The sequence below is a fragment of the Solea senegalensis genome, linkage group LG9 (assembly GCF_019176455.1).
Source record: "Solea senegalensis isolate Sse05_10M linkage group LG9, IFAPA_SoseM_1, whole genome shotgun sequence".
In the NCBI taxonomy this organism is placed as follows: domain Eukaryota; kingdom Metazoa; phylum Chordata; class Actinopteri; order Pleuronectiformes; family Soleidae; genus Solea; species Solea senegalensis.
This window is the reverse complement of record NC_058029.1, coordinates 20,761,744-20,787,759: the sequence shown is the minus strand read 5'-3', so window position 1 is coordinate 20,787,759 and position 26,016 is coordinate 20,761,744. Positions and strand designations below refer to the sequence as shown.

The 26,016-nt window shown below is 40.5% G+C and overlaps 2 protein-coding genes across 4 annotated transcripts; one reads left to right on the top strand and one right to left on the bottom strand.

Annotated features, from left to right (window-relative positions):
* Window positions 1–1,197: 1,197 nt before the first annotated feature.
* epn1a (epsin 1a) lies at window positions 1,198–13,245 on the bottom strand. Of its 3 annotated transcripts, XM_044034057.1 has the most exons (14): window positions 13,193–13,245; window positions 12,111–12,173; window positions 10,463–10,623; window positions 10,229–10,330; window positions 9,739–9,897; window positions 8,939–9,067; window positions 8,492–8,612; window positions 7,762–7,919; window positions 7,543–7,614; window positions 6,426–6,509; window positions 3,932–4,235; window positions 2,793–2,957; window positions 2,344–2,586; window positions 1,198–1,763 (listed from the first exon to the last, which is right to left on the bottom strand). In XM_044034057.1, exons 4-14 carry the CDS (start codon window positions 10,295–10,297, stop codon window positions 1,297–1,299), a joined length of 1,971 nt encoding a protein of 656 aa, XP_043889992.1. In that variant the 5' UTR covers window positions 10,298–10,330; window positions 10,463–10,623; window positions 12,111–12,173; window positions 13,193–13,245; the 3' UTR covers window positions 1,198–1,296. The 3 variants fall into 3 exon arrangements, with proteins under 3 accessions (XP_043889992.1, XP_043889994.1, XP_043889993.1); XM_044034059.1 differs by lacking the exon at window positions 2,793–2,957; XM_044034058.1 differs by lacking the exon at window positions 7,543–7,614.
* A 3,965-nt stretch (window positions 13,246–17,210) lies between these two features.
* On the top strand, window positions 17,211–23,243 carry sbk3 (SH3 domain binding kinase family, member 3). Its single transcript, XM_044034069.1, has 4 exons — window positions 17,211–17,503; window positions 19,664–19,811; window positions 20,302–20,504; window positions 22,099–23,243. Exons 1-4 carry the CDS (start codon window positions 17,444–17,446, stop codon window positions 22,876–22,878), a joined length of 1,191 nt encoding a protein of 396 aa, XP_043890004.1. The 5' UTR covers window positions 17,211–17,443; the 3' UTR covers window positions 22,879–23,243.
* The last annotated feature ends 2,773 nt before the right edge of the window (window positions 23,244–26,016 follow it).

Sequence of the window (26,016 nt, the reverse complement as noted above, 5' to 3'; positions counted from 1 at the left end):
ATTGTCTTTTCTTTTTTTTCTTTCTTTTAAGAAGCATCAGTAGCTCTCCTTTCCTGAAGGAAGGAAGGATGAAACACAAGGGCAGCGTTGAACGGTGAAACCTGTGCATCAGGGATTCCAAATGAAATGTTGTGACTGGACAAGAATAAACCAAATGTTTTTTTCAGACCAAAATCCCAAAACCTTTAAGGTTGGCAGAGAAATGTGTAACCCTTATACTACCGCCTATGAAATCCCAACATTACATAATATTAATACAAGTGACATTTCTTTTAAAAACTAAAATATGGATGTAATTTTCTTCCTTTCGGAGTCACTGAATTAAGATCGGACAGGAAAAATGAAGACAGATATTGATACATATACACAGAAACAGGTGTCTGCACTGTTACTTGCATACTTTCACACTCACAAAAAAGCATTCATGTTGTCATTCACCATGTTCACACGTACAAACTCACTCACTCAATCACTTTTCCACATCAGATCAATGATGTCAGAGCTCTCTTTAGTTTTCTAAAATAATCAGGAGGGAAAGAAAATATAGAAAATAAGCTTTTGATTTAAATGGCATGGTGTTTGATTTTCCTCGTTCAGTGGTTCCCAAAAATTGGAAAAAATAAATTACATTTAACATTATATTAAATTATAAGTGAACTATCTGAAAATATTTGACTATGTTGTGCCTGAAATGTTAATGCAGGTGTTTCAGTCCGTATCTCAGTCGGGAGTAAAAATCCTCCCTCATGCACTCGCTCGCTCCGCGTCAGTGATACAGTGTTTGTTTTCATTCTAGAGGGAGATACAGAGGAGGAGGGAGGTTCAACAGTTTGTGTGTTCAGTTTGTTAGTGGCTATGTCCCCTCTCCCTCCAGCTCGCTCGCTCTCTCAGTGCAGTAATATAAGAACAGTGACACTACTGAAAACACCTCCTGCTTTCACAGACGTTCTCTCATTTCATACAGGACTGGAAAAAAACATGAAGGACAATACAGAACAGAAAAGGATTAAAACAAAAATAAATAGATCTCTATTTCCCACCCCAAAATAACCCATACTGAAATGAAATCAAAAGACCAAAATCCAGAAAATTATCCTGAAATGAAATAATGCTTTTGAAAGGAAAAGAAAAAGAAATTTGGGTAATTTTTTTTGTCTTTTCTTTTCTTGAAATATAGAGATGTAAATATTTTTTTTCTTTTTGGACACAAAGTGTGTTGAAGGGGGATGAATGGAGGGGGCAGCAGATACGACAGAAGAGGGTGAAACAGGTGAGCTAAGGAGTGGTGACACTTCCTCAAAGAAGAAAAGGGTTGGTGCTCGCTCCCGTTGTTCCTCCACCTCCCACTGACCCCCCTGCACCCATCACTCCTCCAGTTCCAGTGGGCCCACCCAAAATCAGCTGTGGAGTTCCTGCACCTCCGGACCCCAACAGAGCCGAGCCTGGGGGCGCCATGGGTGAGAGACCGCTGAAGGGGATGCCCATGGGAGTGGCCTGCATCATGCCCAGGCCCATTCCTGGAGCCCCCATACCCACGCTCATTGACCCCATCCCCATTCCTGGTTGCACCATGCCCAGCATGGGATTGGGAGGCACAGGACTGGCACGGAGGCCGCTCAGGCCGAGTGATGAGGGCTGAGGTGAAATGGAGGCCATGGGCGGGGCCACACCAAATGGGTTGGTGGAGGCAGGTGTTGGAGAAACCCCCCTACTTGAGATGGTGCTCCCCGGAGTCACTGCCATGCAAGGAACCGGAGATGAGCCTGAGGGTCAAAGGCAATGGAGGGCATGTTACAACACGAGTCACTAGAGAATATCTGGCATATCACCAATATACTTTCTTCATAACATTAAAAAAACTTCAGGTGCCTTTTTTTTTGACAACTGACATCGGCATTATTCACCAGGATGACATGTTTCTATTCTCACAAACTTAATAAACACTGCTAATTACCTAAAACTTTTCTGTTTTTCCATCCAACAATTTATCTGACAAAAGTTTGAGTTGCTCATAAATTAAGCGATTTGTGGAGAATTTTGTCTGCACTGATCTGGCCATAGAAAAACCAGAACCTGTCAACCTCTACTACACGTTCGCGTGTGACTTTACACTGTAATTTTCTTATCATAGATGACTTGGATGCTTCAGTGTAGTTTGTCATAACAATTTCATCTACTGAAGAGGAACATTAATCTAAACTCTCCTTGAATCTGAGATTATAGTAAGAATGAACCACTGATCAAGTTTTTTTAATGCAGTTTAATGTAACGTGACACTATATGTTTGTGATGCAAATGACTTTGCTCTCGTTACAGACGGTCAAATCCATAGCTGTGACTAACCTGTGTTTTGAAGGAAAGGATTGTGCGCTGAAGAAGAAGAGATAGAAGGAGGTGGTGGCTGTTTAGGTTTGGGTTTAGACGACACCAGAGAGTCGAGGTCCACCAGCGCTGCATTGGGGCCGAGGAAGGACTCGGGGGTTTTACGAACAGGAAGGGATGACTCGAGAGACGACAGGTCGAAGGGCACCGGTGAACCTGTGCTATCACAACCCATCACCAAGGATCCTCGTCGCTCTGGGTCTCCTGGTGGTGTGGAATAAAGAAACAGAAAGTCAGGCATTGAAAGATAAATGTAAACTAACGTAATACAGTTTGAAATACTGTTACAATAGAGGAAGATGAAATGTAGGACAAGACAACTGTTTTGTGAGCATGCACTTGACAACTCTGTAGCTTTATGTATTTACCATGGTGTTTGTGAGTCCATGTAGCTTTAAGTGTGAATGTACCTGTGCCATTAGTATGTTTGGCGTTGCCACTCCAGATGTCGGAGGTGACAAGGTCAGAGGCAGGGAGTGGCCCGTCCCTTGCCCAGGGATCTACTGACCCCCCAGAGGAAGAGGTGCTGGGAGGTATTGGGGGGCCCCAGGGGTCGGCACTTGGGGGGGTCACAGCTACAGGGGAGGGGAGGAGACGGGTAGGGGGGTTAACACAGCACCTTACAACTCATAATAAGGAAGGAGCAGGAGGCTGGGCTGGGTTTCAACAGTGCCGTTTCTCTCCTTCACCTTGCAATATCACATAAAAGGATCTGTCTACAATGTTATTAAATACATTAAGCTAAGCAAAGGTAAAGGAGAGATAATAAGAAGCAATGCTATATATTAAAAATGGCACAAAAAGGGAAAGAAGAGAGGTCTGGTTGAGACACAACCACAGCCAGTCCTAAGTAGAAACAGGAGGATAAAATCCCTGGTTTAGACACAGAGGTAAAATGGATTTCACATGCTTGCTTTCCTCATCACAAAAAGAAAGCATGTGAGTGGATGAAAGTGTAACAAGGATGTTGTGTTGACAGGAAATGGGATGGTGGAGTGACAAAGAGTAAAAGTCAAAAAGTCTTCATGTCTCTTTTCATCCACAGAGCAGGAGATGATTCTTTTTGCAAACTCCGTCACAATGACATTCCCACCAACCTAAGGCCTGGGTCATTGTCTCGGTCTTCAGTGACCACAGATCACTGCTTCACATTTCTACTTCAAATACATGGCCACAGTTTCATTCATGTCACCAGGAGTTTGCCCTCATTCCTATGTACATGCATTCTTTAGACATTTAGTTGTAAATGTTTGGGGACTGGTAGTTTTTCTCACATAATTTCAAGCAAGTTTCCATGACATAACAAAAGTGTGCCATCAGCAGGACTGGAAAGTGTTGTGCTGCAGGGAGCATGCACTGTTGGCACCCACAGTCTGTGAGGACTCACACTATACAGGTGCTCACCAGTGCCCGCGTAGGGTCAGCGGGGACCACCAATGAAATGGGCAGATAACAAATTCACATCACGCTGACCCTAGCAGACATGTGGACGTAGAAAGTATGACCCAGGCCTTACTGGCTGTATGTGACCAACGCTGCAGCTGTGTACCTGAGCTTCCCCAAGGGTCCACATTGTTAACTTTGTTGGATGTTTCTCCCCATGGGTCTGGAGGAGGGGCTATAGTAGGAGGGGCTCCCCCACCCCAAGGGTCAGAATTTGTAGGAGATGTTGGTGAAGCCACACCCCATGGATCTGAAGGTGCTGCGCCCCACGGTCCAGATGCAGCAGGGGCAGGAACTGTGGGTGGAGGCGAGGGCCCGGCAGAGCCAACAGTGGACACAGCAGCACAAGCGGCGGCAGCAGCAGCAGGGGCCCCCCAGGGGTCCACGGCACTCAGCTCCATCAGAGCGCCCTGATCAAGACAGTTATGGATTAAAAATCTATCCGATTTAAAAGACTGATCTGAGGACAAAACCCATGTCACATTCTGAGATTATGCCTGAGAGATGATGTACACGCCTGAGAGTTAGGTAGAAGCAGTGTGTAACACAGTCACAACAGAGCTGACTTCTGTAGTTTTTCAGAGGTTAGCACAGAGACATTAAGTCCTGGATGACCTGTAACTTTCAACTTTTAAACTCTGAGGTCATTATACTCGGCCCTAAACACCTGAGAGAAAAACTTTCTGATCACATTGTCACTTTAGATGACATTACCATGGCTTCCAGTTCCACTGTGAGGAACCTTGGAGTTACTTTTGACCAGGAAATGTCATTTGATTCACACATAAAACTAATTTCCAGAACAGCCTTCTTCTACCTGCGGAACATTATGAAAATTAGAAACATTCTGTCTTTACAGGATGCTTAAAAACTAGTTCATGCTTTTGTTACATCTAGATTAGATTACTGTAACTCCTTATTATCAGGATGTTCCAACAATTCTGTTAGAACCCTTCAGTTAATTCAAAATGCTGCAGCACGAGTTCTGACAGGAACTAGAAAGAGAGACCATATAACTCCAGTGTTAGCTTCTCTACACTGGCTCTCCGTACAGTTTAGAATTAAATTTAAAATCCTCCTCCTCACATACAAAGCACTTAATGGTCAGGCCCCTTCATACCTGAAAGACCTAGTCTTACCCTATCACCCTAACAGACCACTTAGGTCACAAAATACAGGTTTACTTGTGGTTCGCAGAGTCTGTAAGAGCAGAATGGGAGGCAGAGCCTTCAGTTACCAGGCTCCTCTCCTGTGGAACCAGCTTCCAATGACAGTTCAGGAGGCGGAGCCTCTCTCTGTTGTAAAGCTAGACTTAATAAAGCTTATAGTTAGAGCTGGTTCAGGGAAACCTGGACCCGCTCTTAGTTATGCTGCTATAGACCTAGACTGCTGGGGGATTTTCCTGTGGTGCACGCACATTCACTCTCTCACACTCAGGGTATGAATATGACTTTTTATATGTCATTAACCTTGTCTCTTTCTCTCCCTAGTTTGTGTCTTTCCTTCCTTCCCGCTCTCTCTCTCTCTGTATTCTCATCTTGCAGGTTGCAGGATCAAGATCCAGTTTTCGAGGCTATCCATATCATACATATCACCATTATTATTGTGCTATAATTAAAAGTCGATATCATTGACTGTATAAACTTTTAACTTGATACAGTTGTTGTGTATCTGCTCCTGGTCTCTCTCTCTCTTCTATCTCCCTCTTGTCCTTTCTCTCCCCCCTTTCTGTCCCCCACCTCTCCGCTGTCCCCCATTTTTCTTTCAACCCAACCGGCAGATGACTGCACACCTCTGAGCCTGGTTCTGTCAGAGATTTCTTCCCGTTAAGAGGGAGTTTTTTTCTCTCAACTGATGCCTAGTGTTTGCTCATTGTGTGAACTGTTGGGGTTCTCTGCTCTCCTTGATGTTGTGTATGTACAGTGCCTTGAGATAATGTATGTTATGATTTGGTGCTATACAAATAAAATTGAATTGAATTGTTGTACCATTTTACTCTGGTACCCCAAGGGAAGGGTGCCAAAAATGGAACAGTTGGGGCTGGTTATTTTGGTACTATTCCTAATGAAAATGCTAAAAAAATATGTCCCATACCAAAATGAACCTTTCCAGGATAACAATGGAGGGAATCCATCATATTGTTTTTTGGGACATCTCTCTGTTAAAATTGGCAGGTTTAATGTTTTTCCCATTCCATTACCACTGTCACCCAGAAGCAACCACTCACAGCCATCCAAGCAACAGCCGACAGTGTGTCTAGCTCCATTGTTTAGGTGCTAGACCACCGTGCCAGGTAACCCAGCAGAAAGGTGCCAAAATATCTAGATCGGTTATTTTGGTACTCTTCACATCTTTTGAACTGAAACTTAGAAAACTGTGTAACATACCAAATTGTCCCAAACAATACTGCTTGGTGGAAATAGGTATTTATTAACCCCATTTACACCATCTCTTTAAGGCAGGAATTGATTCCATGTTGATTTTCAATAGAAATGTGCAAATGTGGAATATTGGTAGATTGTTGTTTTGCTGTTTGTTTGTATGCCAGCAGCAGAAGTAGCGACACAGCTGGATCAGTACACAGTACACAACACACACACCTCTTCTGCTTTCGGTTTCTCCCTCCTACTCTCTTCGAGGGCCATCTGCAGTCTCAGGTCATCGCCTCTGCGCAGTCGCTCTTCCTGCCAATAACACAAACCATGATATCAGCTGCCTGAGACACAAAACCTCAGAAAGCAGAACACAGATTTAAGATCAGATTACATTCCACAAGTCCGAAGAGGTGGAAAAAAACAAATCAAACACTTACTAAATTCAACAAGACCTCCCAAAACATGGCAATATATGTATTTTCTGCAATGTTACACAGAAAATAAATATATTCAGAGCAGGTGTCACAAGGCTACCAAAAAGAAAGTTAAAAATAACTATATCATATCATAATCAAAAGAGCAGCAGACTAACTCAGTCAGTCAGTCATCATCTAACCGCTTTATCCTCCACCAGAGGGTCGCGGGGGGTGCTGTGCCAATCTCAGCTACCAGCAGACTAACTCATCTGAGCTATTTTTCACCTCCAAAATAGCTGAAAAATTAAATTGACTGACACCTTGACTGACATAATAACAGCATTATCTATTAAACACTCAACATTGGTTAATGGTCTAAACTAATAAAGAGGTGCAGAGGGTGCAGGCCTCTGTCCATTGCATTGATTAGGTTAAATTAGTTAACACAGCAAAAGAGAAAAGTGGAGCAGGTAAGGAAAAGAGTGCATTTCATCTCAAGTGTACAGCTGAATGCATGCTATCAAAAGAGGGTAGGAAAGGATCATTAATGTTTATAAACCACTCAAGGTTTATCTCAGTTATGATAAATATGTGCCAGTGCCATGCAAATTCAACAATTAAATTAAACACAATCAATTCTTTAGATGCTTGTTATTGTGAAGTTTGATACATCATGACAAGGATTTCTAAAGCACCTACTTCACATGTATCAGCACAAGAACTTAGACAATTGTATTTTTAAGAATTAACAGTACAGTGTATCTGCAATCTGATGCTCAGTTGTATCTTGAGGAAAATGACGCATGACAAAATTTATAGATTTTTTTTTGATTTATCAGGACTGGTATGTGTCTGAGAAATTGACAGAAACACAGATGGTTGATGACCGGCTGACCAGTCAGCTGGGCACATTCTATGCCCCTGACCTTTTGGTGAATCTCTTTGCTCAGTGTGATTGCATAGCGGAGATCTGCATCCTCCAGAGGGTCCTTGCTAGTCTGGGAGAGGTTAGGGGGTTACACAGTGAGAGCAAATCTAGGTGTATCTACATGTATAGTGAATAATATCAGCAACAACCCTCTGTGAACATGGGTGCTATAACTGATCAAAGCTTTGTGTACCTCCAGTAGACTGCTTTGTCCTACCTGCTCTGCCTCTTCTTTACTCATAGCTAAAGCCAGCTGGAGCTGCAGGTCTTCCTCTCCAGAGCTTTGTGGCCACGCCTGTTCAGGATCTGCACCTCCAGAGTGGGAGCCTAGTGACAAGCTACCCCCCAGGCTGGGAGCTGAGGGAGCTGAGGAAGCTGGAGGAGAAGAGCTTGTCAAAGTTTATCACTTACAAGGGTTGTCATGATGAATTTCAAACCCAATAACGTCACCAACGAAAATAAGAGGCATATTTTTTCATTAAGATTAGAACAAATCAAATGTTTTCTGAAAAACTGCTCAACTTCATAGCCACTGCTTTATAGGATTGTTTGCACAAAGGCTTAGCGCATCCTTGGCCAAAATATTTCAGTTACCGTAAAGCCAAAAGACTAAACATCTCCAAACACATGAGAAAGACGACAACGACAAAGATAAGCAACAGCAAATAAAAGCACAATAGATCATCATCGTTTTCCCAAAGTAGTCGACATGAAAAGGGCATGGGTGGCATTTTGAGAATTTCCCATTCTCCCCAAACGCTGTTCCCGTGTGGACAAAACACTGATACGATAAAAAAGAAAATCTTTGCAGATTCAACTAGACTTGTTGTTCACCTTTTTAGTATTGCTTAGTATGTGTATCAACCTGTCAAAACCCCTTAAATATAATACTGTCATTCTAAGCACTTGTTGGATGTGTGAAACATTGACTTAAGTTGTCTTCTCACCACTGGAGGTCTGTGCCATCTTCTCTTTGGTTTTGAGGGCGTGGATCCTCTCCTCTCTTAATCTCTCCTCATCTTTCAATAGTGTCACCAGCTGTTTGGCTTTCTCTCGCACATTAACGCCCTGGAAAAAAAAAAAACATGAATCAGCACCAATTTATCACTGATAATATTAACTATTACAGAGACAAGTAAACTTTTTTTTTTGTTTACCGCTGGAGTTATTTAAGGTGTACACATAATTGTTGAGTACACTATTTCATTGATCAAAAACCCAGAAAAACTTTATAGCCGTATTTGTTTACACAAGAGGTCAGAGGCACAATGTAAAACATCCTTGAATGAACTACAAGCAGCATGTTTGACAAAGTATGCAAGCAATCCACATAGTGCACCTTACTCACTAACAACTTTCTTCACCTCTTTGTGGGCATGGGTGTGTTTGCGTACCTGGTCTTTGCCGTCCCTGTCGATATACTGGAAATCCTTGAGGGTCTGGACTGCATAAATGTTCTCTCGACACTGTTGGGCAACACGTTCTGAACCCGTCTTGATAAGGTACTCCATAAGAGTCATCGCCTGTAGAAAACATAAATCACAACCACTGCAACTGCACAAAATGTCTGAATACTGAGGTCGTGGAAATACAAATATTGAAGCAGTTTACACCCTTGTTAGTTTTCATATCCTTTCACAATCAAATATGCAGACAGCAAGTGTGCTATGGAACTCACATAAAACCAAAATACTAAGCACTACACGTTCATGAAAATTACAAATAAAAATGTACAGCCTTAATAATGCATACATTAAAGCCAGCAACATGTGGGAAGTGTCTGGAATCACTCCCAAGCTTATTCATTGACCAAGTCTCTAAAACACACACCCACACACTTAACAGTCCTCCTTGTTATGAGTGGTAAAAGAATTTCAGACACACTGGAAACATCAATATTATAGTTTTACACTAAAAATGTTTACTTTACACTGTGAAACTGTGGCAGGAAACTTATCAATAGGAAACAATATCTGTTTTCATTACATCATAATAACAGATTGAACTATCTATCTAGTTTAAATGTCACACTCACAATTCACAGAAATATAACACAACCAACAATGAATATAGTGCAGGACACTGTTCAGTAATTAAGAAATTAATTTGTAATAATATAATATATGCAATTCACTCCAAGAATGTACTGAAATAGAAATGGGATATAACAGGCGAACCCAACAAGCAAACGCACCTTGTACACATGTCTCCAGTTCTTGCCATGGTCATTGAGGCGCTTCCACACCATACTCATGATTTCTGAGAAGGCCACAACATTGTAGGTCAGATCAGCAATCTCTGACATCAGAGAGCTGCTGGGGCCCCATGGGTCATTGGACGTTGCCTCTCTAACCTGGACAATAGCATAGCAAGAGGCAACTTTAACTTTTTTCCATCAGAACTCTGTGACAATATGTTACACAGCTCTAAGTAGCAGTGTAGACTTAATCACAGAACAAGCCGTCAAAATAATGAAAGAATAATCTAATTAAATCAGCTCATACTGCGTACAACATGGGGAAAGAGACAAGGTCACTTCCAAGACATATTAGATTATCAGCAGCTACAGAATATAATTTGTTTTGCAGAAATACAGTACATGGGCTTCCATTAAGTCATGAACATGTGAGGGGATCTAAAAGAGAGAAGAAGAAAAGCCAGATAAGCACAAAGGTATACTCAACCTTGATTTCAGCCTCTGAATAGTTGTGGACGATGTTCTTTACTTGTCGCCGTAGCGATGAGGTCGACATGGCAACAGTCTGACTGCCGAGTTCTGCTGCAATCTTACATACATAGTCGGAAAAGAAGAATTGTAAAGTATAGGCAACAGGATACAAACTGTAGTGGGGCAAAAAAAAGATTTAATTTCAATTCCGATGGTATCAACTGAGGGAGACAGGCAACGTCGTGCACACCTGTTACACAAGAATGATCCAGAATAAGGGTCTCTCCTGTTGGTGTCTTTTTGTTTCTTTGTCTTGTGCACCACTCATTCATGGAGTGCTTTGTCTCAGCTGGTCTGGTTCTTCCAGTGGCAACATTGGATCTCAAAACCACACACGCCTGGAGATGAAAACTATGGAATGAGATTTAATTAATGTTAAAAAATTAATTCAGAACGACGTGGGAGGCTACAGCTAGATCATAAAATGGTAACGCTATTAATGCTCAGACTAATTCCAAGCACTTTTTTTTTTAAAGGACAAGGAAGACATTCAGCAACAAATCATGTGACTTGCTGCTGATTCACACATGGTTGGTAATTTGAACATACTGCTTATATATTTAATCTAACGTATCAAAGCAAAGGCTCTTTAACAAAGAAAATGGCAGTTTTTTATTTAAACATTTAAGAGAAAAATAATGTATAAAAAATATAAATTACAATTGTTTTGTTTTATAATAGAGATTTCAAGCAGTGTGAACAGGCTATTCCTGGAAAACAAATAATTTGTTCCTGACACTTGTACATAAACATAATTTCACAAACCTACAATGACACATAATTCATACAATATACATTTAATACATCTCAAACTCATACATTAAACTGTCTGTACATTTACTTTCATGAAGGTATGCAGCAGTAGTACAATGTAGTCGTATGCAGCAGTAGTACTAAATTATTATTATTTTTTTTAAACAGACAATACTTTTTTTAATGCTGCTGCCTCCCTCATAACAACACGTATCATTTTAATTAATGTCAAGTGATAATATTTATTACGGCACTATGTGCTTTTATCTGGAATTCCTCATAATCATCACAGGGACTGGGAATTTACCCACAAAGGACAATCATATAACGCTGTGTTATTCACTCTGAGGATGGGCCAAAATTATTCATAATAAAAGTTGTGGGATGTACAGCGACATTTCAGAACATACAGTTCTCAAACCTTGAAGTAGTTGATCTACAGCAAATTACTACTGTCAGTTATTAACACTCAGCTATGTGGAAAGTGAGCATATTATCAGACAAACTTGGATAAACACTGTCTGATCTAAATAGTGAGTTCTGGTTTGCCATAATCTGAATTTGATAGATACTTTATGTCTCATGCATATGGTATCATGGCAATGGGAATTCCGGGGAATGATTATATTGGCACTGAACACGATCCCCCAGGGCCTTCTGAGCAGTGTTAACATCCTACAGCTGCTACAATCCACCAAATGTTCATGTTTAAGCACATTATGGAAATATAAATTATTTGAAAAGTTTTAAGTTGTTATTTAAGCAATGTAAAATAGAAAAAAACTTTTTGAAACTAATGACATTTTTTATTTAGTTTCCAACTTCCATCAATCCAAATTAAATTAATTCACATACGATCAGAGAATGTAAGTGCAACATGACAAACATGGCAGACAAAGGTCACAGCTGTCCTGTGTACCTCTCAAGGGATTGAACTTAGCCTAACTTAGCTATGTAATTAACTGGCATAGATTTGTAGGTCAGAGAAATATGAGTCCATGTTGCATAAGTGAACTGAATATAGGGAAACCATTTGAAAATTCATTTCAGCGACTCCTGAAGCTCTCTATCAAAGTTCAACTCACCAAGCAATCTTTGACAAGAGGCCCGAACATGTTGTTTGTGTCAGTCCTCCAATTAAATTATGTCTACGTTCAGACACCATGTTAGGGGAAAGAAATCAAGTTTAATTATCCATGTATAAGGCGCTGAAACAAATCAGTGAAAGAAAGCCAAATATCGCCTTGTCGTATTCTTTGACAGACAGAAAACTTATTTACATTAGCACACAGCGAGCTAAGGTTGAGCACAATTATACGTTGTAAACATCAGCAAATCACAGTTACAGCAACGTTATCATATCCGAGTATATTGTGTCGCTCTATATACATCATCAAATAAGCGAAGGGTTATCATTTAAACCAATGTAATTCATTCCACTTGTCACTTGCATACACTTCAAGTGTTATCATAGATGACAGACACACAACTGCAGCTTTCCCTGTCACACCTAACATGTTAGCCACCTTAGGGTATGCTAACCACCAGAGAGTAATATGTTCACTTTCGTAATGCTATCTGACAAGCAGCTGATAAGTGACGCTAGCAGAGTGAGTTAACAGGTACCACATTACAAGTGTTTCCAAGAGCACACATGTTCCACAAAGTCCTTATGAATGAAGCACAAGTTTGACAACATTCAAACCTAGTTAGCCAACTAAAGGTAGCTGTCATATAATCATGTTAGCTTACATTAGCACTTCGAAACCTATCCATTCTCACCTCAGCTAACAGTTGACTAGCACTTTGCTACCGGGGTCTGGGTAAAGTTTTAACAGAATTAGAGAGGGGTTCAGCTGGCCACGAATGAGCGAACCAACAGAAGTCCCCGCCACAGCAATGTGTCCCACTGGACTAGAAACCAAGTTAACGGTTCCCTGACAGTTTGACTGAAATCACTTGCTGCTGCTAGAAAATATTAGCCAGCTAGCAGTTAGCTGGCTAGCTGCTACCACTTCGAAACTGAACAGCTACACCGTCTAAGCGTTACCAAGGACACGCCCTGCTTCAGGGCAAAGCGTAACACGCGCATTCAGGTAACCGGTCAAATGTCAAAAAAATATTCCCAAAGCACCACAATAAATACCAAAATAAAGTGTGTACTGACCCTGTTATGGCTTGGCTGTACGAGGAGATGGCCGAACTTCCGCTTCCGTTCTCGGCTACAGGAAAGACCGCACCCCCCTGTAGCTTTGTTTCTCTGAGATGGTAGTAGCCTCATGAATTATGAATTAACAGTTATTAACTGGCAAAAAAAAACAACCTAACTAATAAAAAGACGATGCGTTATTGTTGTTTAAATCATTTGACACAAATGACTGTTCAAAATTCAAATCAGTCTTTCATGAAGGATACAAAAAAAATCACACCTGAAGTACTCAAGATAAGAATAATTATTGGTGCTTTATTCAATTTACTACTTAATATTTCAACTCAAACGTATGATCAATAAATCAAGCTTTATTAATAATAAGAAAACTTAAAGTTGTCTCTGACCTATTTTTTATATTTAGTGGCATGTTTCTTGTGGGTAGATTTAATTCTGAACTTTATCTGTTGTTTAAATCAATAATATATTGTAACCATTATTGTCACAGTCAGTTGGGAAAAGGTTGGTTAACAGTGAGATGAAGCAAGAAACATATTGTCAAGATATCCAGACTTACACAGGTAATAGATGTAATTAGATAAGCATTTTCTTACAGGGCTAAAGTCTGTTTTTCCTTCTGTCCCTGGTAATAACCCTGTCCCGGGCTAGTTCATAGCCCTGCTGGGCAAAGACAGTGTTGGAACTATGTCAATACCTTCTATAACCCTACTTCAAAAACTATCACAAACTATCCCTTCAAAATTCACTTTTTCTTCTTTGGTGTTTTACAGCAGTTGACTTCTGTCAACGATTCAATCTTAAAATTCAATATCAACACATTACTGCTTTCTCAGTTACTGTCTCTCTGCCTTCCCCAGTAATGCTATAGCCCACAGTGTCCACAGAGAGGCATCCTTGAACAAACCACAGCACCAGTAAGAACTGGTGCTGGGGTCTGGGGCAGGAGCTTTGTGCAAACTTGTGCCTCTCTTTTGGAACCATAAATAATACTCAGTAAGCCCTTTAGATCAGAACAACACAGTAACAGCTGGCATGCATGTGTGTTACAAGCTCCCACTTTAATCCAGCATCACTTTATCCTTTTATCTTTGCCTCCTCTCCAGGGAGAAGCAGACTGAAGAAAATATTGCAGCATGACTCAAGCAAACCATATAGCTGAAATGGACACAGTTGTATTGCTTGGAAACACTAATCTCTTGAATAGCAAACAAATAAACAGGCGATAAAAACAAGCATTAAAGCTATTTTGTCAAGTGTGCTTCCGTTATGTCACAGAGAAACTTTTAGAGATTAAATGTTAGATCCATTTGTGCAGTAATTTGAAGGTCGTGTTATGAAATGATGTGTTCTTCCATCTAGGTCATGGTTATTCAAGACATTTTGTACATACTTGAAGATGTTTCACCTTTTAGCCAATAGTATTTTTCAGATTAGAAGAAACCTATTGATCTTCAATAATCTTTGCTAATTATTCAGAGAAACTGGGTCAGTGTGTGGACGATTCGTTGCCATTTCTTCTGTAATCTGATCCAAACAACCCTTGTTTCAGCAGAAGAACATCTCTAAACTCTCTGAACAAAAGAGTGAATGATACTTTTTCCATCTCTTCCAAACTGTTTTGAAAATGCACCATTCTCTTTTAAAATCTGAGGCATTTCTTAGGGAAAAAGAAACTTTTTGTCAACTGTGTAACTTGAGGGTAAATACATTTCGCAGATTACAAACAAATACTCCCTGGAGAAAATATGGGGAAATAATCCGTGCAGTCTGCTCTGGGTTATTATGTTAGTTGAAAAAAAGAAGCCTTTTAGTAACGAAAAACACTGCCTGGAAAGTGCAAGTACATCAGCACCAGTACATTCATGTGTACCTAGTGTGTGTTTTGTACATGTGTGTATCTTTTTTAGCAGTATTTGTGAATGAAAGTGATTCTAGTGGTGTGTAGTTGCAGGACTGGTTGTCACAGCAGGGGCCGAGGGACCCTATGGAGCAAGCACAAACATGGAACTTTATATTGGTCATTGACAGCCTTGGCATGGCCATGTCAGTAATCCGAGAGGTGACAGCAGTCGTTGTGATAGCAGCCGCTGTTTGTGTGGCAATAATATTTCTGTTGTATGTAGTACCAGGGGAAATCTATCTGACTCGACAGAAAGTGGAGGAGAGTGAGAAAACTATGGGAGCCGGAGAAGCAGTCAGACCCGCAGCTGGTGCTAAGTCGGAAACAGGGCTGGCATGTTTGCTGCCACGTACAGAAGGAAGCTGTTTTGTGCGGGCAGGTTTCAGCCATTAAATGTTAGTGTGTGATGAGAGGCAATAATATGCACATGAAAGGAGATACAGGCGTATTTAATAACCCAAAAAATGGAAGAGTAGGAGTAAATATTGCTGATTATGAAATATAGGAGATTAAAACTTTGACACTCACATCATCAGGGGATTAGATGGTGTCAGAGATGGATTTGATATATTTCGAAGAATATTATTTGTGAGAGTTAGACAAAATTGTAGGGTATACAGATATATCAGATAATACTCACTATACACTACACCACAGTATAGTATAGTATAGTATAATAGCGTCCATTATATAGTATATATTTTCAATAGAGTTAGTCACTTAGTTATAACTGAATCAATTGAATAAACCAAAATGATACAGTTTACTGCTCATGTGGCCCCTGGGGAAAATAATTGCCTACCCCTGCTCTTGACGATCCCCGGTAACCCTTTTACCCGTTATAAGACTAGCGGAGATTGTTCTTTCCCAGGCAACAGCCCCCTGAATATGGAGCACACCTCCCCTGCTCTGCATGGACTCTCTTGAGAAGCTGAAAACTTATCTTTTTAGACAGGCTTTTGCTAAGGGTTGATTTCAATTGGTTTATGACAACTGTGCGTAGTATGTGCTCTTATTTTCCTTGCTGTAGTATTTTATTTATGAGAGTTCTGCACTTTGTGATTTTTATATGAATCTATATAAATAAACTTTACTTAATTACATATTGTTTGATGATACATATTGAGAACAGAGATGGTGAAGTTGTGTAACTTAATTTTCTGTATATTACTCAAAATACTTTTAGATACATTCATAAAAAATTGAAGTCAGTCTACCAATGTTTTTAAATAGATGCTGCTTATCTGCACTATTACATATTCAAATTATAAAATGTATTGAACAAGCGCAATGATACACTTGGTTTTCTGTTTCTCAGTTGATTATTACACAACAGCACCACACAGTTTTTTTAACATGACAACTTCAAAAAAACCAAAACGTAAACGATTGGGACAGAAGTCGCAATAAGGCAAGACAATTATTGACACGTGTAAGTTTAACTTTTGACAACTTAATAACTTGGGCTTGACGGAAGCCTCGTCACTACTGTGTTCCTACTATCTTACTTTATTATGTCCTTTTATTTTGATTGTTGCTTTGGCATCATTTGATTTAATCTGTTTTGGTTTTTTACCTTTTGTACAATATTCTTTTATAAATACCTTTTTCTCTCTTTATTTGATCCGTTACAGACTTCTACATAAGCACAAGTTTATAAAAAAAAAAGAAAAAAAGAAAGAGCCTGGAATGTATAAAAAATGTATAATAACTTTGTCTCGGTAAGTAAAGGTAATCAATTATTTGACGTAACATAATTGGGGGTATCATATATTACAGAAAGTTTCAGGTGTAATGTAGACATCCCTCCTGCATACCTGTTAATTAAATGAGGATTCCTGCAGTGTGGGGAGAATTCACTGACTGGCTGAGAGGGTGAGAAAGAGAAATGGAAAGGGGAGGGGGGTTCAGAGTGAGTGACAGCTGAGGAGAGCGATATGGGATTCTGAAGCTGTTAAACAGACTGGAAAATGTGGACTAGTACATTGTTGTACACTAGAGAGGGGGTGCATGCATGAGAGTGGGTAGGGGTGGGGGGAGAAATATCTTGTAGCTGGTTCACATGTATTTGCCAGCATAACAGATGAGAGGCTGCGAGAGGGAGTTGGCACAAGAGTAGGAAAGAGGAAGAGAGAGAGAGAGTCAGAGAGAGAGTTGTGTGTGAGTCTCATGGGGAGACACACACACACAGTCAATATCCAGATCTCCAGCAGACGTTTATGACCCTCCTCTATAAAGTTGCAGTGCTGTTGCATGGAACCACGGAACAATACTGTAGATCTTCAGCATAGAACAGTAGCGTGTTCCACCTGACAGCAGCTTCGTAGGAGTTTAAAGTCTTCCTTTAGATGCTGAAAAGAGTAAAGACACAGTTGAGCAGAGATCAACCAACCGAACACAAAATGACAGTAAGTATTGTGCTTTGATTGCATCAAATCTAATATTATTGGTCAACCTACATTTAAAAAAAAACAAAAAAAAACAACAATCATCATATTGTACTGCAAAAAAAAACATGAAACTGAAACAATTCTGTATGTGCAAATGTTTATGTGGGTTTTATATGATATTACAAATGTGCGTTTGCATCCACGCAATGTGATGACATGCAGACATGGTGCATATTCACTGACTGAGGCTGCAAACGCTTCCTCAGGATTTTCAGCTTGTAGGAGTTAATCGCGTCTACTGGACTTCAAATTTGTTAATGAAGTTAGATCCTTTATTAAAATCACTCGTTGCCCTCTGCCAAGGCTCAGTGAACTAATAAGGGTTTATATGATACTCATCTCAGCCTGCAAGGACAAGAAAAACATCGCACTTCTGTTGCAAACAAATGGTTTAGATGCTTGTGTGACGATTTATAAGTCAGAGCCATTAAATCAAAGTTAAACTGTGACCCAGATAACTCCAACTGCAGGACATATTCAGAGGGTAATCAATTATATTCAGTTGGCATGAGGGGAATGGGGAGCAGCAGAAGAATGTAATAATGTGATAACCAGAACCCGTGTTAATCACTGTGTGTATGAAACCCTACTGAGATTTGAATTCTACATTTTAACATGGTGAAAGAGCATAGACAACTAGGGGAAACACTCAGAGGGTGCAAACTGCTACCAAGGCGGCTCAGTTTCATGTCTGGATCGCCATCAGAATCTTACCATTTCTTGCTCGGGCCATAATCCTCACCCCCAAAATCTGTTCTTAACTAATTGAACATTTGCTGCTCATAATTCCTAGTTTCTATATTGGTTATTCTCATCATTTCAGACTCTGTCCTGCAGAAACACTGTGTCTCCAGGTTTACTTTGTGTGTTTGGGGATTGTTTCAAATACATAGTATACATATCTGAGCTTCAGAAAAGGTAACTTTATCGATTGCACCTGCAGAGCAGCATCACTTTATCCATCACTGATCCTGAAGCAGCTGTATTTAGAGAGTAATCCTGTTATACAAGTGCCAAGCAGCACTTTGGGACTGGCTGAAACCTGCAGTGTTATTTTTGGATGTCCATTGAATCCATTTGTCAAACATTTGTCAACTTACAACTGAGATCCAGCCATTTTTCTCGACCTCAGGCATGGCATTACTCAAATCACGTACACAAATAAATCACAAGCAGTCATTTGATCTCTCATCAACAACACAGATGAATTGGTGATTGGAAAATTTATGACCATAATCAAGTTTATCATCTTATGGTACAAACCCGACTACTGGATTCATATTAGTGCAACAACCATGAGACATGTACATACATGCAATGATGTAACAGAGGTAATCTAATTAAGTTCAGTTACGCAACGTGTAAGGTCAAAAGTAAAAATACGTGATCCCCCAGGCAATTGCTTTAAACATTTTTTAGTGTGTTAAGCTTTGTGCCGGCGCAAATTTGCTGGGGTATGTGGAGGGAGATCTACTATAGATCAAAGACAGTCATCGCTGATGTGACTTAACAAAACACTGGAGGACGGCGGAGAATGAACGACAGCAACAAATGTTCTGATCACACCTACAGTTTAAGGCATATGGATGACAGACAGACAGATAGATAGATAGAACCAAAGTATAGAAATAAAATATTAAAATTTGATATAAAAGTAAAATAAATTATTAAAATGTGATATAACAGTACATTAAAATATTAAAATGTAATATAAAAGTAAGATAAAATACAAAATTTAATATAAAAGTCAATGTGGTGAAGCATATAAACCATGTGAATGTCTGCCAGGTGCATGCTGGGGCAGCACAGACTTATTTAACTTGTGGTATCAGAATAAGAGTAAACAGATGAGTATGAGATCAGTACAACCGATGGGATGTATGGGATATTAAGTTGCAAAGCTCACATTATGCAACGAGCCTGGTTCAAGTAACACATGGTGTGTACAGTCGTGTGCAGCTTTGGATTTAGATTTATTCTGTGAAGTTATGGATCACCAACATCAACACTTGCCGCTCAAGATGAGGATCTCCTTTCTCTTGACGCCATCATGTGCAGACGCTAAATATGAATTTGTGTGTGTGTGTGTGTGTGTGTGTGTGTGTGTGCACTCCTCAGGCTGCAGCAGCTCTGGAACTTGATGAGCTGTGTTTCCTGACAGCGCAGTCCATGCCCAGTCTGAAAGTATCCGAACACTTCCAGGTGGTCAAGCTCCTGGGACAAGGATCCTATGGGAAGGTTGTTTTGGCTGTGCACAGAAAGAGAGGTGAGTTCAGGACTCGAGGTGAAAGCTCATGTCAGACTGAACTGACAGTTTGTTAGAATGTGTGAAACTGCCATTCAAACGTCCAGGTGCTAAGTCTTGAAGAGTTAGGATTACGCTCTAAAACCTCCTCCAGCCTCTTCTGAAATACGTGAAATGTCATAACTCCGGTGCAGCACATTCATCTCAGGCTCATGTTTCTGTCTAATGAAGAAAGTGGCAATGTTGTGTGGGCTTAGCGCTGCAGTAATGTGATGACAGATCAGTCTTTTGATAGTGTTCACTAATCTTTTGCTCTTCTCTTTCTGTAATGAAGCACTTTACATTCTCTGGGTTAGAGTTGCTGCAACTGCACTATACCAGGAAATAAAGTCTTCCCAAAGGGGAAGTTATATTTGTTCACAGTGTCACTGATGGACATTCCATCAGTTCAATCCAGTTTCACTTTAGAATGTGACTAAAGGCTGATGTGATGTTGCTTCATCCCTCTCAGGAACTCCTATGGCTCTGAAGCTCTTCCCTCGTCAGTCTACCTCCCTCCACTCTTTCCTGCGTGAATACAACCTCTCCCTTTCTTACTGCACCCATCCTTCTCTGACTCGGGCTCTCGGCATCTTCTTTTCCACACCAACCTACTATGTGTTTGCACAGCAGGCCGGACTCTACGGTGACCTCTACAGTGTAATAGTGTCAGAGGTCAGTCCAGCTGCTAATCTGTGGCATGAAATGTGTTGTCAGTGCCTCGTATGTTGTGACCAGCCTAACATGCTATGAAGCAGGAAGTTTCAGCAGAAACGACAAACAAATGCAAATGTTATGCAACAACAGATGAAATGAGAACTTATTTCTTTTTTACTGTAGTTTACCTTTGCGATGTAATACTTTTATGTGGCAACTAAAACAAGCAAAAAACGTTTTTTTAAGGTTACGTTAACAGTAGGGCTGAACAGTTAATCGAAATCTTATCAAAATTGCAATACGGCCTATACTGCAATTTTCAGTTTTCAATGTGTAACATTTTTAAAGCCAAAATGTGTGTCAAAATTTAATTTTAGATGAATTATTGTCTTGATCTATACACATCTTATTCTACAGACTGAAGAGAACATCTTTGTTTCCCACAGATCTGCACAAATATCACACAGTAATCATTTTAAACATGTTTTTCAAATGAAAATGAGAATAATGATGTAAAAGTTACTATATCGCAATCACAATTCCTGTCAAATTATAGATTTTAGATTTAACAGTACTTTAATAAGTGAGGGAAAGCACAATTTAAATGATCATTGCCATTCATTATCAAAGGAGATGTATGAAAATATGTACAGGAGCTACCTTTGGCTTTTGAAACAGTGATTTCAATATTGTAGAAAGTTTCCAGGACATGGAAACATGGAACTTATTTGATTCATTTTCATGTGTGGTTTAGGGCAGTGAGGCTATTGGGTAACTGGCGGTGGTTAGCATAACAGACCAAAACATCCAACATAAAATACATAAAAATGTAATGAGTACATTTACAGGCTGTGCCATTATCAGTGAAACCAGTGTTTCAATTGACCTTGTTGTCTTCATCTCTAATCTTTCCCTAACCTGAACCAAAGTATGTTTATCATGTAAAGGACGATTCACTCTATTTTCTATACTAACAGTGTTGTCTAACCCTAACCCAGTATAACTGAAAGACGACAGTGTTGTCAGTCAGATACAGTAGTGTGCGTTTGCAGTGTGACTGTCATTGAAATAAACCCATGGAAAGTGGAACTGCTGACCGAGTGGTTTCGAGCTCTCGTTCCTGTCAGCGGAGGCTTGAGACGTGCTGGAAAACAGCGTTCAGCTGAACCCACTTCTGTGATTGTGTCACTGCCAGTAACATAATAGAGCAGCGATAAGAGTAAGGGCAGCCCGCTCTCACTGAATGGAGCGGGAGCGTGTGATACAGAGCAGGGATTTCCAAGAGCATCACCAGCAATTTAGATGACGCAGATTTGGTTTGTCCCTGTGCCAATAATGTAGTGTTCTCACTGTACAAACTATTCTTTAGCTAATGTTGAAAATGAAAGTTGCACAGATTCATAGAATGTATTTTCCACCCTTGAAGCACCTGAAGGGGTGTGTATTGATTAAATACCTTTGAGAGGGTATCAATACCAGTTTTTTTACATTAAAAAAAAAAAAATTGAATCCACCATGGTCCCCGCCTCTTTCCCCCTGTAATCATGGTTCTCTGTTCAATCTAACAAAGAGCAAAAGTGTTGACGTTTGATAGCCTGTGTCTCTGTTGCAGGTTGGGGTGGACGAAGAGTGCGTCCAGAGGGTGATGGCCCAGCTCAGCAGTGCCGTTTCGCACCTCCACTCCCTGGGTTTTGTTCACCGTGACATCAAACCTGAGAACATCTTTCTGTGCGACAGCTCCTGTCGCTGGGTCAAACTGGGTGATTTTGGCCTCGCCCGGGCCAGTGGGACCTGTGTCCGAGCCGTCTGGTACGAGTCGCCGTTCTGCACCCCAGAGGTGGAGCCAGCAAAGAAAGCTGAGAAGGAGATGGAGAGAAGGCTGAGGGAAGGGACTGAAGAGGAGATGGAGGACATTTGGGTAACAGTGGAGCCTTGTATTGACAGTTGGGCCCTTGGTGTACTCGTCTACTGCCTGTTAACTGGCTGCTTCCCCTGGGAGGAGAGCACCCATGATGACCGGGGCTATTCCAGGTTCAAGGAGTGGTTTATCAGAGACACAGAGCAGAAGGAGAAGATCAGACACGCCGAGTGGGAGAGTGAGGAGGACAGTTACATAATTTTGAAGGGAAACCAAAGAGACAACCCTGTGCCTTCACAGTTTGAAGGCCTCAGCCCTCTTGTGATGACACTTCTCAAGGAGCTGCTCCACCCTGAGCCCAAAAAGCGCGGAAGCCCGGAGGAGATCCTGAGCTACCTGGGAGGACCGTGGCTGATGGAGACAGAGAGAGAGGAGAGGAGGAAAGCAGAGGAGGCAGAGAAGGAGGCCAAAAAAATACGAGAGGGAGCAGGGGTGGAGGGGAAACTGGTGAGGGAAGGACGGGGGGAGCGATAAGTCTTTTTAAAAACATTTTTAAGTCTTTTTAAAGTCTTTACACAAAAAATTAGATTTTTTTTTAAATGAATGTAGCATTTCTGATGATGAGAAAAACACTGTCCCAATGTGGCCTCTCTTTCTGCATGTAAATATAGATTTCACAACATTTCAAATGAAAACTATGAGGTGCTGTATTTTTCATATTTTTTTATAAAAGCTTAGTCACTTCCAGTGATACATGTATTCCAATGTGTGCGTGTGTGACTATGTTACAGGAGTCTATAGATGATTATGTAGATGTTTTTTAACATTGAGATGTATTATGATTTTAATATACATATGTGCTGTAATTGTTTAAATAAAAGGAAAAAATATTAACATTATCCTCTTGTGACATGTGTACATATGAAATCAAGTCAAGTAGATTTATACAGTAGCCCAGAAAAGACAATTTTATGTGAAAATCAAGTATTTCCCAAAACTTTAATGTTTTTTGTTTCAGAAATTTGCATTTAGATTATTATTTGCTAAAAAATCAGGTAACTTTTTACACACAAAATAAACACTAATCTACAAACCATTATCAGACGCCACAACTGCAAAGTATATCTTGCCTCAGCATTACTGACGCAACACAGGGGTCATCAGGAGATATTCAATTTAAAGCAGCAGTAAAATAAATAATATTAGGTTTAGATGTAGTTTGCAGTGTCTTTAATAACAAAGCTATCTACAAAATGAGCATAGAGAGCTAAATTGATTCACCATGTGTGATCTATGATGAATGAATGCTTTCAAAGGTCACATTTGAGTGTCTCACATTGGGTTTGGAGACGACATGCGACCCTCGACCATCTGCAAACATTTGCAACTGCGAAATAAAACAAAAAACGTTACCAGTTGTTTAAACGGTAAAATAACTGAAGTGGAAACTCAAGTATAATCCCTGACAAGATATGAAACCTTTAAATGAGGCATTAGAAAAACATACGCGTGGAAAAAGTGACATGGTTGATGTAGTGAAGCAACAGGTGGTGCAGAGCAGCAGAAGCACATCTAAAATTGGACTGAACAATACATCCTGATAGTGATACCAGCGTGATACGCTGACAAGTCTGTGTGCAAATGTCCAGGTACATCACACCTGCGGCCAAACACAGATATTATGTTCACCCTCACACTCTGACATGAATAAAAATAAAAATACATTTCAATTCAAATGCATTCTAATGTGCTTGGACAAGATTTATTGCTGCGCTAATGGTAAAATAAACCTCACATGAAATGTGCACACATGACAGGGTCACCTCAACACTGTTCGTGGGGACGCTCGTCCTACATCTGTCAGGGAGGGCAATTGCTGGTTGAAAAATCACCTGCGTTCCTGCGTCCAGTTCGTGCCCCCAGAGTAATGCAGTGGAATTGCTAATGGCCACTTTGAACATCATGCGCTATTAGCAACCGCGCGGGTTCACGGCGACCATAGTCGGTAAATGCAAAGAAGGTATGACACCAAAATAAATCCTGCTTTAATTTTCACACCAGAAGCACGCACAATATTTCAGTTTCAATTTGGAGTGGATCCCTGTCGGTAGTGAGCTGCTAATGTGCTGTGCAAGTGGGCGTGTGTCAGTGGGGTCTGCGCTAACCCCTGCTAAGGACCACTCCAGATGGACTTATAAATAGACCCCAGGTCCATCTATTTACAAACCACGCACATCATCACCTCTCTCTGACTATCTGCTCTCCACAGTCCTCCAAATGCAAAAGTCAGGGTGTCTTGGCGCCTGTAGGCCTCAAACCGCACCGTCTGATGGAACACTGTGACCCATCTTGCCTGTAAACTACTTCAACTCTGATCTCTTTTTTATCTGTGGCCCTCTTGCTGATTATTTCCCCCTCTCTCCTCATGCCACTTGAGCCTCACTCCCTTTCATCTTCTGTGGTCACTTCTACTCTGCACACCCCTGGCGGCCTGTCTTCTATTCATTCCCTCACTCCCTGTAACTCCTTCTTCTCAGGTCGCCGCTTCCAAGAACTATATGAATTGGTGGTCTCATCCAGCCACGCCCCACAGTGTGTTTACATTAAAACATTTGAGAGCTCCTATACTAACAGCCAGTTGGGATGCTAGTTTCCAAGAAACAGAGAAACATGGCTCATGTGACACTCCCTGCCTGCATTAATGGAGGACCCCAGTCCTCAAATGACAAAATGGAAACACATGGTGTGGGCCACAGAGACAATGGAGTGCCAAACACAAAGAAGCTGGTCGAGGTGCAAATCTGTCTAAGGGGCACGAGGACAGACAGCAGTGATGATGGAAACAGGAGAAACAGGGACAGAGACAAACAAATGCAACGCCATGGAGATGCAGCTCCTTGTACTTTTGCATCATGAATGATCTCATCGGCCTTAAAGGTCCACACAGAGTATAACATTTAGGAAAGTACCCTAGTTACCCTAGTACCCTTGCATGAGTTTATAATCACTTTAAAATGAGAAATGTTCAGTTTTTGTAGATTTAAGCCCGACCTACACTTTATTGCATGACCAAAAAATATCATTGGACACATTGGACATTCGTCCTTTCCTGTCGTGCATCTCGAGGCTGTGGACAGCATCATATTTTGTTGAGCAGTGTGACTGATTGACACTGTCTTCATGTAAAAATACGATCCTCAACTGTCGGACTATACATCTCCCTGTCGCGCTCTAAATGACTTCATCCGCAGCACTGACCACCTGCGTTTCCTGAGTAATAGTCAGTCTTATATAAAGTACTTAAAAGTGATACTTGATACTAGTACAAGTATGTTACTAGAAAATGACTTTGGTAGACGTTAAAGTCACAATTTTATAATATTACTTAAGTAAAAGTCTTAAGGTATATGACATTTACTGGACCTAAGTATCAAAAGTCATTTTCTAATATAAAATGTACTTAAGTTTTAAAAGTAAAAGTATTAAAAAGTGAGGAGTTAGGATTGAGCCATGGTGGCTCAGTATTATGGCAAGTTGTCTTTCAATTTGAAGGTTGTGGGTTCAATTCCTGGCTCTTCTAGTCTATATGTGTCCATGAGCAAAACACTTAACTGAAAACTGTAGTGTAAAGCAGCTCATCAAGGCTAGAAACGTTCTATATAAATACAGACC

Coding starts and splice junctions, on each gene's coding strand:
- epn1a (XM_044034057.1), bottom strand. CDS start 10,297: ATGTCGACCTCATCGCTACGGCGACAAGTAAAGAACATCGTCCACAAC. Junction 6,510..7,542: donor GCAAAGAGATTCACCAAAAG/GTCAGGGGCATA, acceptor TGTTATTGGCAG/GAAGAGCGACTGCGCAGAGG. Junction 4,236..6,425: donor AGAAACCGAAAGCAGAAGAG/GTGTGTGTGTTG, acceptor TGTCTTGATCAG/GGCGCTCTGATGGAGCTGAG.
- sbk3 (XM_044034069.1), top strand. CDS start 17,444: ATGCTGAAAAGAGTAAAGACACAGTTGAGCAGAGATCAACCAACCGAA. Junction 17,504..19,663: donor CAACCGAACACAAAATGACA/GTAAGTATTGTG, acceptor TGCACTCCTCAG/GCTGCAGCAGCTCTGGAACT. Junction 20,505..22,098: donor ACAGTGTAATAGTGTCAGAG/GTCAGTCCAGCT, acceptor TCTCTGTTGCAG/GTTGGGGTGGACGAAGAGTG.